The sequence below is a fragment of the Haematobia irritans genome, chromosome 4 (genome assembly GCF_050003625.1).
Source record: "Haematobia irritans isolate KBUSLIRL chromosome 4, ASM5000362v1, whole genome shotgun sequence".
Lineage (NCBI taxonomy): Eukaryota > Metazoa > Arthropoda > Insecta > Diptera > Muscidae > Haematobia > Haematobia irritans.
Window position 1 is genome coordinate 84,000,155 of NC_134400.1, and position 12,460 is coordinate 84,012,614.

At 31.2% G+C, this 12,460-nt stretch overlaps 1 protein-coding gene across 1 annotated transcript in view; it reads right to left on the minus strand.

The window, feature by feature from the left end:
- Or63a (Odorant receptor 63a) overlaps nt 1–8,151 on the minus strand; it is a 60,942-nt gene extending 52,791 nt beyond the window's left edge. The window contains exon 1 of the mRNA XM_075304418.1: nt 8,021–8,151. Coding sequence (XP_075160533.1) covers nt 8,021–8,151 — 131 coding nt within the window. The remainder of the gene's footprint in view (nt 1–8,020) is intronic.
- Between the last annotated feature and the right edge of the window lie 4,309 nt (nt 8,152–12,460).

Here is a 12,460-nt window from a genome sequence, read left to right on the forward strand (position 1 = left end):
GTTTTATCGTTTTATTACATTAAATGGAAATATAATGATCAAAATTAAAAACAAAAAAATTAATTCATTAATGAAATAAATCGCTTTCAGCGTTAACAATTAGTACAGTATTTGTTAGTTTAAACAAACACTTGCATTACATCCTGGACTACATGACGGCAACAAGGACATTTATAATCTTCTTCATACCAGCTTTAAATTACATTCATGGCATACAATTAAATGTTTGCAAGGTAAAAAAAACTATATTGGGACTATTGCCCCGACAAACAACGCAGCTTCTGTTGCTTTCGTTTGACACTATCGCGCGATTTTTTGGAAAAATATATTTTGCTTTCATTTCCTCCCACTAACAAAAGTACAGTATATAATTGGGCAAAAAAGGTTTAACAAGGATTGTAATATTAATTTTCAAATTTTTGTAGAACTATGTTCGCGCGATTTTTTTAAATAGTCTATTGTTTTAACATTGTTTTCTGCCAATAAAAATCTTTTAAATGTCGACCACATAGTTCTACAAAAATTTGAAAATTATTTCTGGAAATTGAAAGTGTCAGCTTTTATTTAATTATATATTTTAATCACTCACCAGCATCCGACTAGGCTTACACTCGGAAATTGGTTTGTCAGTGCACGTCTAATTGCACATTCATAGTCAGTTACGAATATATTCGGTTCCATTTGAAATATGTTTTCATTTATATATTTCAATAAACAAGCATATGCAATATATGACTTTTTATCCATTAGTATAAAAAAGACTGGAAATATCTAAAAATAGGTATATTAATATATATTATAAATAATAACTAAAATTATATACTTCATCGAAATATTATATATATATAACCAAGTGCTGTCGAAAACATCCACGGGGTACACAACTAAATGTACCATCCATTAAATATGTTCTATTTGCCGGAACAATGTTTTCTTTAATTAATTTTATTGTTTTAATTGATGAAAATATACAGTACGATATATCTTTTTCTGTGATACACGCTGTAAAGAAGCGCTCCGGTTTAGATTCTTCTGTGGTTATACCAAAATGTTGCCAAATTTTCTCTAATTGAAATGCCTCCAGCACTTTTAATGGAGTTGAAGGAGACGGTGTATAGTTTTTGCTGACAATATACTGCAATCCGCGCTGAATTTTTGGAAAACTGATATTTTGTGATTCATGCTGAAATCTTATAGCATACACAATATGATATAAAATCTTATTTATTTATTTATTTATATACATACCTCTCACAGTTTTTTTCAAAAGCTTGTTTTATTGAACTTCTTCGACTTCGATACAATCACTTTTAATTTTGTTTAAGACACTAATTTCTTTAAATTCATTTTCCTGATGGTCATGACAATGATCCACATAATTTTTCGCTAAGACACATTTCCCATCTGGCATTAAATTAACCCTTGCTTTACAGGATTTCACCCAACATTCATATTTATCAACTTCTTTATACGACGATTTTTTTTATATATCATTTTCTGATCATACACATACAATAATTTATTATCAATTTTTCGTCCAGTAAAAATAACACACTCCATATTCAACTAGGCACTAACTAATGTACGTGTAACTAATGCAGATGGACGCGACAGTACCAATAACGGTAAACAAGTAGCTATGGGTAAATAATTAACATAGCAACTAGTCTTAGAATAATATTATGTGGCGACATTCTTCATTAGGGCTCTCCCCGAATGGAGTACAGTCGAATAATAAGATTGGGTTTTAGTGCATTGATGTAAACTATAATTTTTAAATAAGCATTAAAAAGTTGTATTTAAAAATACTCTTAGATGTACAAAATCTTTAGTAATTATTTTGATGCATGTTTTTTTAATTTTGGGGCACTCTTTCGTAATTTTGGGGCCCATCTTCCTACACTCAAAAATACTTAATGAAAATGGGCCCCAACGTTTTTTTGGGGTCCATCTTCGTTTCTATCATTCATAAAAATGGGGCCCATGTTCATGGGGCTTGTATTCATAATGAAAGACGACCCCAAAATTGGGGTTCTGCTTCATTTACTGTTTGGGGCTTATTTTCCTGGGGCCCATATTCGTAGCGCCTGTTTTTTATTTTCAATGTAAACTGAAATATGAAAACATCCCGAATGTATTTTCTGTGCACTTCCAACATAGTACACCGAAAGAATTTTCTTCGTAAAAAGAACGAAAAATTTCGTTAAAAGTACGAAATTTGTCATTGTTTTACAACCAAAGAAACTTTTCATTATAGTACGAAATATTTCGTACTTTTTACGAAGAAAATTTCTTTCAAAAATATCGTAGTTTGTAAGAAAAAAATTTATGAATTTATTATGAAGAATCTTCGTACTTTTTATGAAAAATCTTCGTACTTTTTATGGAAAATTTTCGCAGTTTTTATGAACAATTTTCGTAATTTTTATGAAAAACTTTGGTACTCTGTTTTCAAAACTGTTCGAACTTTTATAAAAAAAAATTATAGCCGAAAGTGCATTTGGTTGTAGTTACAAGTGTGAAAAATGACATCACTACTTACTTTACATCTAAAGTTTTTGAATAATTTTTAGTTTTATTGCTTCACTTATATTCATAGCGCGCTATCACCCAAATGAGAAGTAGCATAGCTTGCATAAAAAAATAGAATAAAGGAATACACTAAAGGACATAACAAAAGACAATTTAATGCCGCGAACGGAAATTTTACAACTTCGTTATTTCAAAGAAAATGTTTCGTAATTTTTATGAAGAAATTTTAACGCAGAATGTTTCGTAAAATATTCGTAAAAACTTCTTCACAAAATTCATGAAATTTGAAGAAAGTTTCGTTAAAAGTACGAACTTTTTACGAAGAAAGGTTAATGTAGAATATTTCGTAGAAGTTCCGTATATTCGTAAAATGTTCTTCGTAAAATTTACGAAAATGAATGAAAATTTCGTTATTTTAATGAAGAATTCACGAAGAATAGTTAATGAAGAATTCTTCGTAAAATTAACGAAGAGAATTCTTTCGGTGTATTCGTCCAAGATGTCAAATAAAATACGTTGGTTTTCTAAATAGATCTCAGACATATTTCAATAAAATATAAGCAAATCGGCTTATATTTCGTTAACAAAATCTATGATATTTCTTACGTTATTATTATACGACTTAATTTGGTGTACCTTTCTTTAGAAAATGAACTCTGTGAATATTTTGAAAAACAACAAAATTATTCTTCGAAAGCCAAATGCAGAATGTAGAAGAACAGTTTTAGTTGTCGAGACTCTTTAAGACCATATTTAATATAACATTTCAGAAATATTCACACAAAGCAAATGGAACCAAAAAATAAAAAAATCCAACATTTTAATATTTATCTACGGTATTGTTACCGCAATTACTGCCAAGGAATTTAATTTTTAAATTAAAACATTGAAGCATTTTTTCCTTCATTAAGCGTTTTTGCTACTTTTGGGAAAAACCGGTTATTTAATTTTTAAAACACCGCCCACTGGTTTTAAAAAATGGTTCGGTTTTTTAGAACCGAGAAAACCCGACTTTCAAATAAACCGGGTTTTTATCACTCTAGTTTTCATATGGGGACACACGGCGGTAATAGTTCAAAGAAGCAGCATCTTTGGCTCGGACTCAATTAGAGGTGTGCGCGTGACTGAAATTTCAATCACACTCACGCACATTCACGAAGCAAAATGTTTATTCACGCACGCTCACGCACGATACGTGTGGTAGCCAATCCCACTCACGCACATTCACGAAATTAAAACCAGTACTCACGCACGCTCACGCACGAACTACTTTTAAAGACTCTCACTCACGCACGATTCACGACAATTTACGTGATTCACGACCAATTCACGAGACTCATAACATTTCCCAAACGGAAATCAGCAAAGGTAACAAAATTCAAATATAGAATATAGTTCGAGAGCTAAATTAATTTCAATTTATATACGAGTATGAATAAATATTGATTTTTTTCGTGAGCGTGATTTTGCAGAAATTTTATTCACGCACACTCACGAACCGATTTTATTTCTCAAGCACGCTCACGCACAACATATTCATTTTAGTCCCATTCACGCACATTCACGAGAGTTCCTTCAAATTTTGTTCGTGACACGCGTGAAAATTTCGTGTCACGCGCACACCTCTAGACTCAATACCTTAAGGAAGGTCAAGGTAAACTTTTTGTTTAGTGTGGTAGAGGCTTGTTAAGATTCAGCCTGGCCGTATATATTACTACTTCTGTGGTATAGGGTATCATATAATCACACCTACACAGAAAAAATATCACCAACATATTTCCAATTAAAAAGTTGATTAAAGTTGTAAATTTTTTAATAAAAAATTAATTGATACAATTAAATTTTTAATCATACTAAGCCAGTTAAAAAGCGATGATTTTTTTTAATTTTTCATTTCATTTTTTAATCAAAACTAAAACCACTAAGTCAGTTAAGAAAGTAATTGAATAGTCATGTTTAATGCAAAAATTAGTTGAGGTTTGCAATCAACATTAATCAAATTTTTAATTGAATCAATTAAAAAACAAGTATATACGGCCGTAAGTTCGGCCAGGCCGAAGCTTATGTACCCTCCATCATGGATTGCCTAGAAACTTCTTCTAAACACTACCATCCACAATCGAATTACTTAAGTTGCGGTAACGCTTGCCGATGGCAAGATATCTTAAAACCTCCTAACACCATCTTCTAAATTGTATGTAAGTCCATACGTGGTATATATTAAATCAAAAAGAATCGATCCAATACGTATATAATTCAGTTTGACAAAGTAGACATAAAATTTTGACAAAATTTTCTACAGAAATAAAATTTTAACAAAATTTTCTATAGAAATAAAATTTTCACAAAATTTTCTATAGAAATAAAAATTTTCACAAAATTTTCTATAGAAAGAAAAATGTTGACAAAAATTTCTACAGAAATAAAATTTTAACAAAATTTTCTATAGAAATAAATTTTGACAAAATTTTCTATAGAAATAAAATCTTGGTACACCCAGAAAAAAGTGCCTTCGAAACTAAAGGAAAAAATTTTCATCAATATAGTTTATCCATTTTATTTCCATTAAGGTAAATTTTTGTGAAAAATAATAAAATTTACTCGTTTCAGTAAAAAAATCCTAAACTGTAAGCAGTTAGGAATAGTTCATTAACTAGAATAAGGCATGGAATTTTACTCATACTATTTTCTTCGCTGGGTATAAGAATTTACTACTGAAAAAGAAAATTTTATTCACCGATAACAAAGCATTCGTAAAAATAAACAAAAACCGAACTAAAACCAAGTTTCCTCAAAATTAGTAAAATTTCTTATAAAATGATAATTTCGACTTCCTTTATAATAGAAAGTTTTTCATACATACGAACAACACTTGGCATAGAAAAATATTTTAGTTCATTCGTACTAAGAAGTATGCAATCCTTTCAAAACTTAAGGAAACACACTTGTTAGAATATAGGAAATTTTCCTAAATTTCTATTGTCTACCTGTAATCGATACCTGTCATCGTAATCGATGTGTTTGCGCGTGGGTGTAATCGATATATTTGCGCGTCGGTTGTTTTTTTAGTTGGAATCGCGTTGTTTTGGTATACGGAGAGATTGTTAAAAAATAATATGGTAAAATAATATAATAAATAACAAATAAAATATATAAAATATTTGTTATTTTAAATTAGTGAGAAAAATTTTCGTTTTTTTTAAATAAATCTATCAATGTTCGTGATAGTGTATAAAGAAAGAAAACACCAGCAGAATAACAACCCTTTCATTTGTCTTCATTTTGGAATCTTCAATTTTCAGGTAATATTCAGTGACGCTAACCTTTTGCAACAAAAATGTTTTATGATTTTTTATATTTGTAGGTATTGAAATTGTAAAAGGAGGACAAAATCGTTAGGCAGCAACTTATTAAAAGTGAAAAGTACAAGAAGAAGAAAAAGTGCGTTTTACAGTTGATAATATCACACGGAAATTGGAAATAGTGGAATAATAAACTAATATTTCAAATAGATTCGATTCTGTTGATTATTAATAAATATATTCAATACATTAATAAAACATGTCTTTTATTGAAGATAAAATTGCTTATAGAAATAAATAAAATTGTATTTAAAAACGAAGGTAAGCAGTTCTAATTATGAAGTAAAAGTTTTACCACAAATGTGTAAGATTTGTCGAAATGAATGAAAAAATTTCAATAAAATCATTCCATATATGAATTCAAATTAGTTAATTTTTTTCATTCTGTAATATACCACTATACTACAGAATGAAAAAAATTAACTAATTTGAATTAATATAGGAAAATAAATATACGAAAATGTTAACTAATATATGGAATGCATTATTCCTAATTTCTACGAAAATCACATCGTTCAAACAAATAAAAATGTCTTTGGCGCTATACGAAGTTCAACTTTCTTCACAATGAGTTCATTTTAACTTAAAGAAGGGGTCACTTTTTTCTGGTTGTAGATTATTTTTGGCTCGAGTGGCAACCATGATTATGAACCGAATAAAATTTGAACAAAATTTTCTATAGAAATAAAATTTTGACAAAATTTTCTATAGAAATAAAATGTTGACAATGATGAAAATTTTATTATGAAACGAATAAAATTTTAACAAAATTTTCTCTAGAAATAAAATGTTGACAAAATTTTCTATAGAAATAAAATTTTGACAAAATTTTCTATAGAAATAAAATTTTGGTAGATTATTTTTGGCTCTTGTGGCAACCATGATTATGAACAGATATGGACCAATTTTTGAGTGATTGGACCAATGTTGGTATGTTTGTTAGCGACCATATACTAACACCACGTTCCTACTTTGAACCGGATCGGATGAATTTTGCTCCTCCAAGAGGCTCCGGAGGTCAAATCTGGAGAACGTTTTATATGGGGGCTATATATAATTATGGACCGATATGGACCAATTCTGGCACGGTTGTTAAAAATCATATACTAACACCATGTTCCAAATTACAACCGGATTGGATGAAATTTGCTTCTCTTTGAGGCTCCGCAACCCAAATCTGGGGATCGGTTTATATGGGCGCTATATATAATTATGGACCGATGTGGACCAATTTTTGCATGATTGTTAGAGACCATGTACCAAATTTCAGACGGATCGGATGAAATATGCTTCTCTTAGAGGCTCCACAAGCCAAATCTGGGGATCGGTTTATATGGGGGCTATATATAATTAAGGACCGATATGGACCAATTTTTGCATGGTTGTTAGAGACGATATACCAACATCATGTACCAAATTTCAGCCGGATCGGATGAAATTTGCTTCTCTTTTAGGCTCCGCAAGCCAAATCTGGGGATCGGTTTATATGGGGGCTATATAATTATGGACCGATGTGGACCAATTTTTGCATGGTTGTTAGAGACCATATACCAACACCATATACCAAATTTCAGCCGGATCGGATGAAATATGGTTCTGTTAGAGGCTCCACAAACTAAATCTGAGGGTCTGTTTATATGGGGGCTATACGTAAAAGTGGACCGATATGGCCCATTTTCAATACCATCCGACCTACATCAATAGCAACTACTTGTGCCAAGTTTCAAGTCGATAGCTTGTTTCGTTCGGAAGTTAGCGTGATTTCAACAGACGGACGGACGGACATGCTTAGATCGACTCAGAATTTCACCACGACCCAGAATATATATACTATGTGGGGTCTTAGAGCAATATTTCGATGTGTTACAAACGGAATGACAAAGTTAATATACCCCCATCCTATGATGGAGGGTATAATTAAATGAAATTTGCTAATGAAATCAATTAATTTTTTAATCAAGTGTTTTTTGATGTCCAATTAAAACTGTTTTTGATACTATGATTTTCATGATTGAAGACATTTCAATTAAAAAATTAATTGGATCAATTTATTTCTTGATTGAATTAGAAACAAAAATTCTGTATGCAAATTTAACTCTTTATTTTTTAAATATCTGCTTACTTACATTCTTAGCGAATCCTTAAATTTGGAGGGACTAGTTAGATTAACACCCAGTCCAAATGAAATCCTTATTAATTCTTTAATTTTGTTGTAGTTGCGTTTTTTCAATAACTGCACTTCTTTTTCACTCAACATTTTAAATATTAAATTAGTTAACTATATGTCTATATTTCAACTAATTCCAAGGAACTCAAATTGATAACTAATTGACCATCAGTTGGATAATGAAGGTATGCCATACATGTTAATTAAAAATTTGTCTTATGATACTTCATAAATATTGCATACAAATGTTTACACCCAAATATTACACGATTATCTATTTGAAATTGGTAAAAAAAAAATACGATAGACTGGAGGTGTAACCGTTCTCATTGAAATTCTTTTGGATTTACGTTTGGGCGTTGTCCAAATAAATGAAGTAATTAAGTTTAGGTAATTAATAATTACGAGTATTTTTTTTTTTTTTTTTTTTTTTATTTTCTTCTATGGATTAAACCCTTACAGACTAACAGTAATATATTACATTATATACATATTGTTTGTTAATATATCAAGTATTTAATAATAATGTTATCTTTTTCTTTACATTGTATTTCTCTTCTGACAAATCAAGATAATAATAAAATTTATTGAATTCTTTACAAAGACGGCGAAGTGGATCGTTGTTTTCAAAGTTCGTTCGAAAGTATTCAATATGGAGCAGTTCAAAGTTGCGGGTAGGTCTAAAGGGTACATTGAATGATATGCTGTTAATAAAGAAGTCAGATTTAAATCTTCCGTTAATTAAATCAACCATAAAACAGATATTCAGCATGGTACGTTATTCCGACGTAAACAAAACAGTAAAAATTGTTTCTGAACAGATTCAATACGATTGCAATGAATTTGGTACTGTGGGTCCCAAATTACAGATCCATATTCCAGGATAGGACGCACAAGTGAAGTATATAAGTTTCTTGTAACAAATGGGTCAGAAAATTCCTTACTCCAGCGCTTGACAAATCCAAATGATCCATAGGCCTTATTTACAGTCATAGAAATGTGAGATCTAAAATTTAGCATGCGATCCAAAAGTATTCCAAGATCTTTAAAGGATTCAACAGTTTCAAGCGTTGTGCCATTCAAGTTATAATTCGTGTCGATATAATTTAATCTATAAAAAGAGATATGCTTGCATTTCCTTATGTTCAGTTCCATCATATTTGATGAGCACCATCTGTACATGCTATTCAGATCAGATTGGAGTAAGGATTGGTCATCACTATTCCGAATAACCTTTATAATTTTAACATCGTCAGCATACATGAGAGTGTAACCATATTTAATGGCTGATGGAAGGTCATTTATAAATAGGCAGAACAATAGAGGGCCAAGATGACTGCCTTGTGGAACACCGGAAGGCACATGTATTGATTTTGAAATAATGTTATCAAATACTACAAATTGTGCTCTTTACGGTTAACTCTAAAACTTCTCAAAGAGTACCGTAAAAGGATTGCATTTTTATTTCATTGGCAGCAATGTCCCGAAGGACAATTATTAAAAGCACATGCCCTCTACGATGATGTTTTAATAAAAATAATTGATGTGACTCACAGTCGTCCTTCAGAAAATAGATATTTCTCTCATTAAAAAGATGATTCTTAACCCTTCTGTGCGTGATGAGGACCTTTTTGATTTTATTCATACATAACTTTATCTTTTATATGATTTGCAGCGAGAAATATTGCTCTAAGACCCCATAAAGTATATATATTCTGGGTCGTGGTGAAATTCTGAGTCGATCTAAGCATGTCCGTCCGTCCGTCCGTCTGTCCGTCTGTCCGGCTGTCCGTCCGTCTGTGGAAATCACGCTAACTTCCGAACGAAACAAGCTATCGACTTGAAACTTGGCACAAGTAGTTGTTATTGATGTAGGTCGGATGGTATTGAAAATGGGCCATATCGGACCACGTTTACGTATAGCCCCCATATAAACCGATCCCCAAATTTGGCTTGGGGAGCCTCCCGGAGCAGCAAAATTCATCCGATCCGGTTGAAATTTGGTACGTGGTCTTAGTATACGGTCTCTAACAACCATGCAAAAATTGGTCCATATCGGTCCACAATTATATATAGCCCCCATATAAACCGATCCCCAGATTTGACCTCCGGAGCCTCTTGGAGGGGCAAAATTCATCCGATCGGATTGAAATTTGGTACCTGATGTTAGTATATGGTCTCTAACAACCATGCAAAAATTGGTCCATATCGGTCCATAATTATATATAGCCCCCATATAAACCGATCCCCAGATTTGACCTCCGGAGACTTTTGGAGGGGCAAAATTCATCCGATCCGGTTGAAATTTGGTACCTGATGTTAGTATACGGCCTCTAACAACCGTGCAAAAATTGGTCCATATCGGTCCATAATTATATATAGCTCCCATATAAACCGATCCCCAGATTTGACCACCGGAGCCTCTTGGAGGAGCAAAATTCATCCGATCCGGTTGAAATTTAGTACGTGGTCTTAGTATACGGTTTTTAACAACCATGCAAAAATTGGTCCATATCGGTCCATAATTATATATAGCCCCCATATAAACCGATCCCCAGATTTGACCTCCGGAGCCTCTTGGAGGGGCAAAATTCATCCGATCCGGTTGAAATTTGGTACCTGATGTTAGTTTACGGCCTCTAATAACCATGCAAAAATTGGTCCATATCTGTCCATAATTATATATAGCCCCCATATAAACCGATCCCCAGATTTGACCTCCGGAGCCTCTTGGAAGAGCAAAATTCATCCGATCCAGTTGAAATTTGGTACATGGTGTTAGTATATGGTCTCTAACAACCATGCAAAAATTGGTCCATATCGGTCCATAATTATATATAGTTCCCATATAAACCGTCCCCAGATTTGACGTCCGGAACCTCTTGGAGGAGCAAAAGTCATCCGATACGGTTGAAATTTGGTACATTTTGTCAATATATGGCCTCTAGCAGCCATGTAAAAATTGGTCCATATCGGTCTTTAGTTATATATAGCCGATGACTTATTACACAAAATTGGTCCATATCGCCAAAAATAATCTACCAAAACTTTATTTCCATAGAAAATTTTGTCAAATTTTATTACTATAGAAAGTTTTGTCAAAATTTCATTTCTATAGAAAGTTTTGTCAAAAGTTTATTTCTATACAAATGTTTGTCAAAATTTTATTTCCATAGAAAATTTTGTCAAAATTTTATTTCTATAGAAAATTTTGTAATCTACCAAAACTTTATTTCCATAGAAAATTTTGTCAAATTTTATTAATATAGAAAGTTTTGTTAAAATTTCATTTCTATAGAAAGTTTTGTCAAAAGTTTATTTCTATAGAAATGTTTGTCAAAATTTTATTTCTATAGAAAATTTTATAAAAAATTTATTTCTGTAGAAAATTTTGTCAACATTTTATTTCTATACAAAATTTTTGTCAAAATTGTATTGCTATAGAAAATTTTGTCAACATTTTATTTCTATAGAAATTTTTGTCAAAATTGTATTGCTATAGAAAATTTTGTCAACATTTTACTTCCATAGAAAATTTTGCCAATATTTTATTTCTATAGAAAATTTTGTCAAGTTTTTATTTCTATAGAAAATTTTGTCAAATTTTTATTTCTATAGAAAATTTTGTCAAAATTTTATTTCTATAGAAAATTTTGTCAAGGTTTCATTTCTATAGAAAATTTTGTCAAAATTTTATTTCTATAGAAAATTTTGTCAAACTAGATTATATACGTATTTAATCGGCCTTTTTTGTTTAATATATACCCCGTATGGGCTAACTTACAATTTAGAAGACAGTGTTAAAAAGTTTTACGATACCTTGCCATCGGCAAGTGTTATCGCAACCCAAGTAATTCGATTGTGGATGACAGCCTTTAGTAGAAGTTCCTACGCAATCCATGGTGGAGGGTACATAAGATTCGGCCTGGCCGAACTTACGGCCATATATACTTGTTTTCAACTTGCCTAGTTTATAATTCTCTTAAATTTTAGTTCATCTATAACATTGTATTTTAGTTCATTTTTACAACACCATAAGATTTATATACCCCTACCAAGTTAAAAAGTCAGTATTATTTTGGTTTACTTGCTTATTTTGTGGGAAACCCGATAATAAAAATTGGTTAACAGTCTCTTTAAAATGTCGACAACTAAACTATTTTTAAATCAATCCTTCCACAGTACAGAGAAATTAAATAATTAAAGGAACTGTTGTTCCGTTTTTACTATTATGAAAATGTTCATACATTAAAATTAAACTTTCATTAAGCAAAATTACTTTATTATAAAAACTTATGATGAAAGTTCTTAATACAATGTTTTTTGTGAATAAAAATTATGACCACGTGGAACAGAGAGTAGTTCATTTGAACTCGCTGTTTGGACATTTTGACTTATC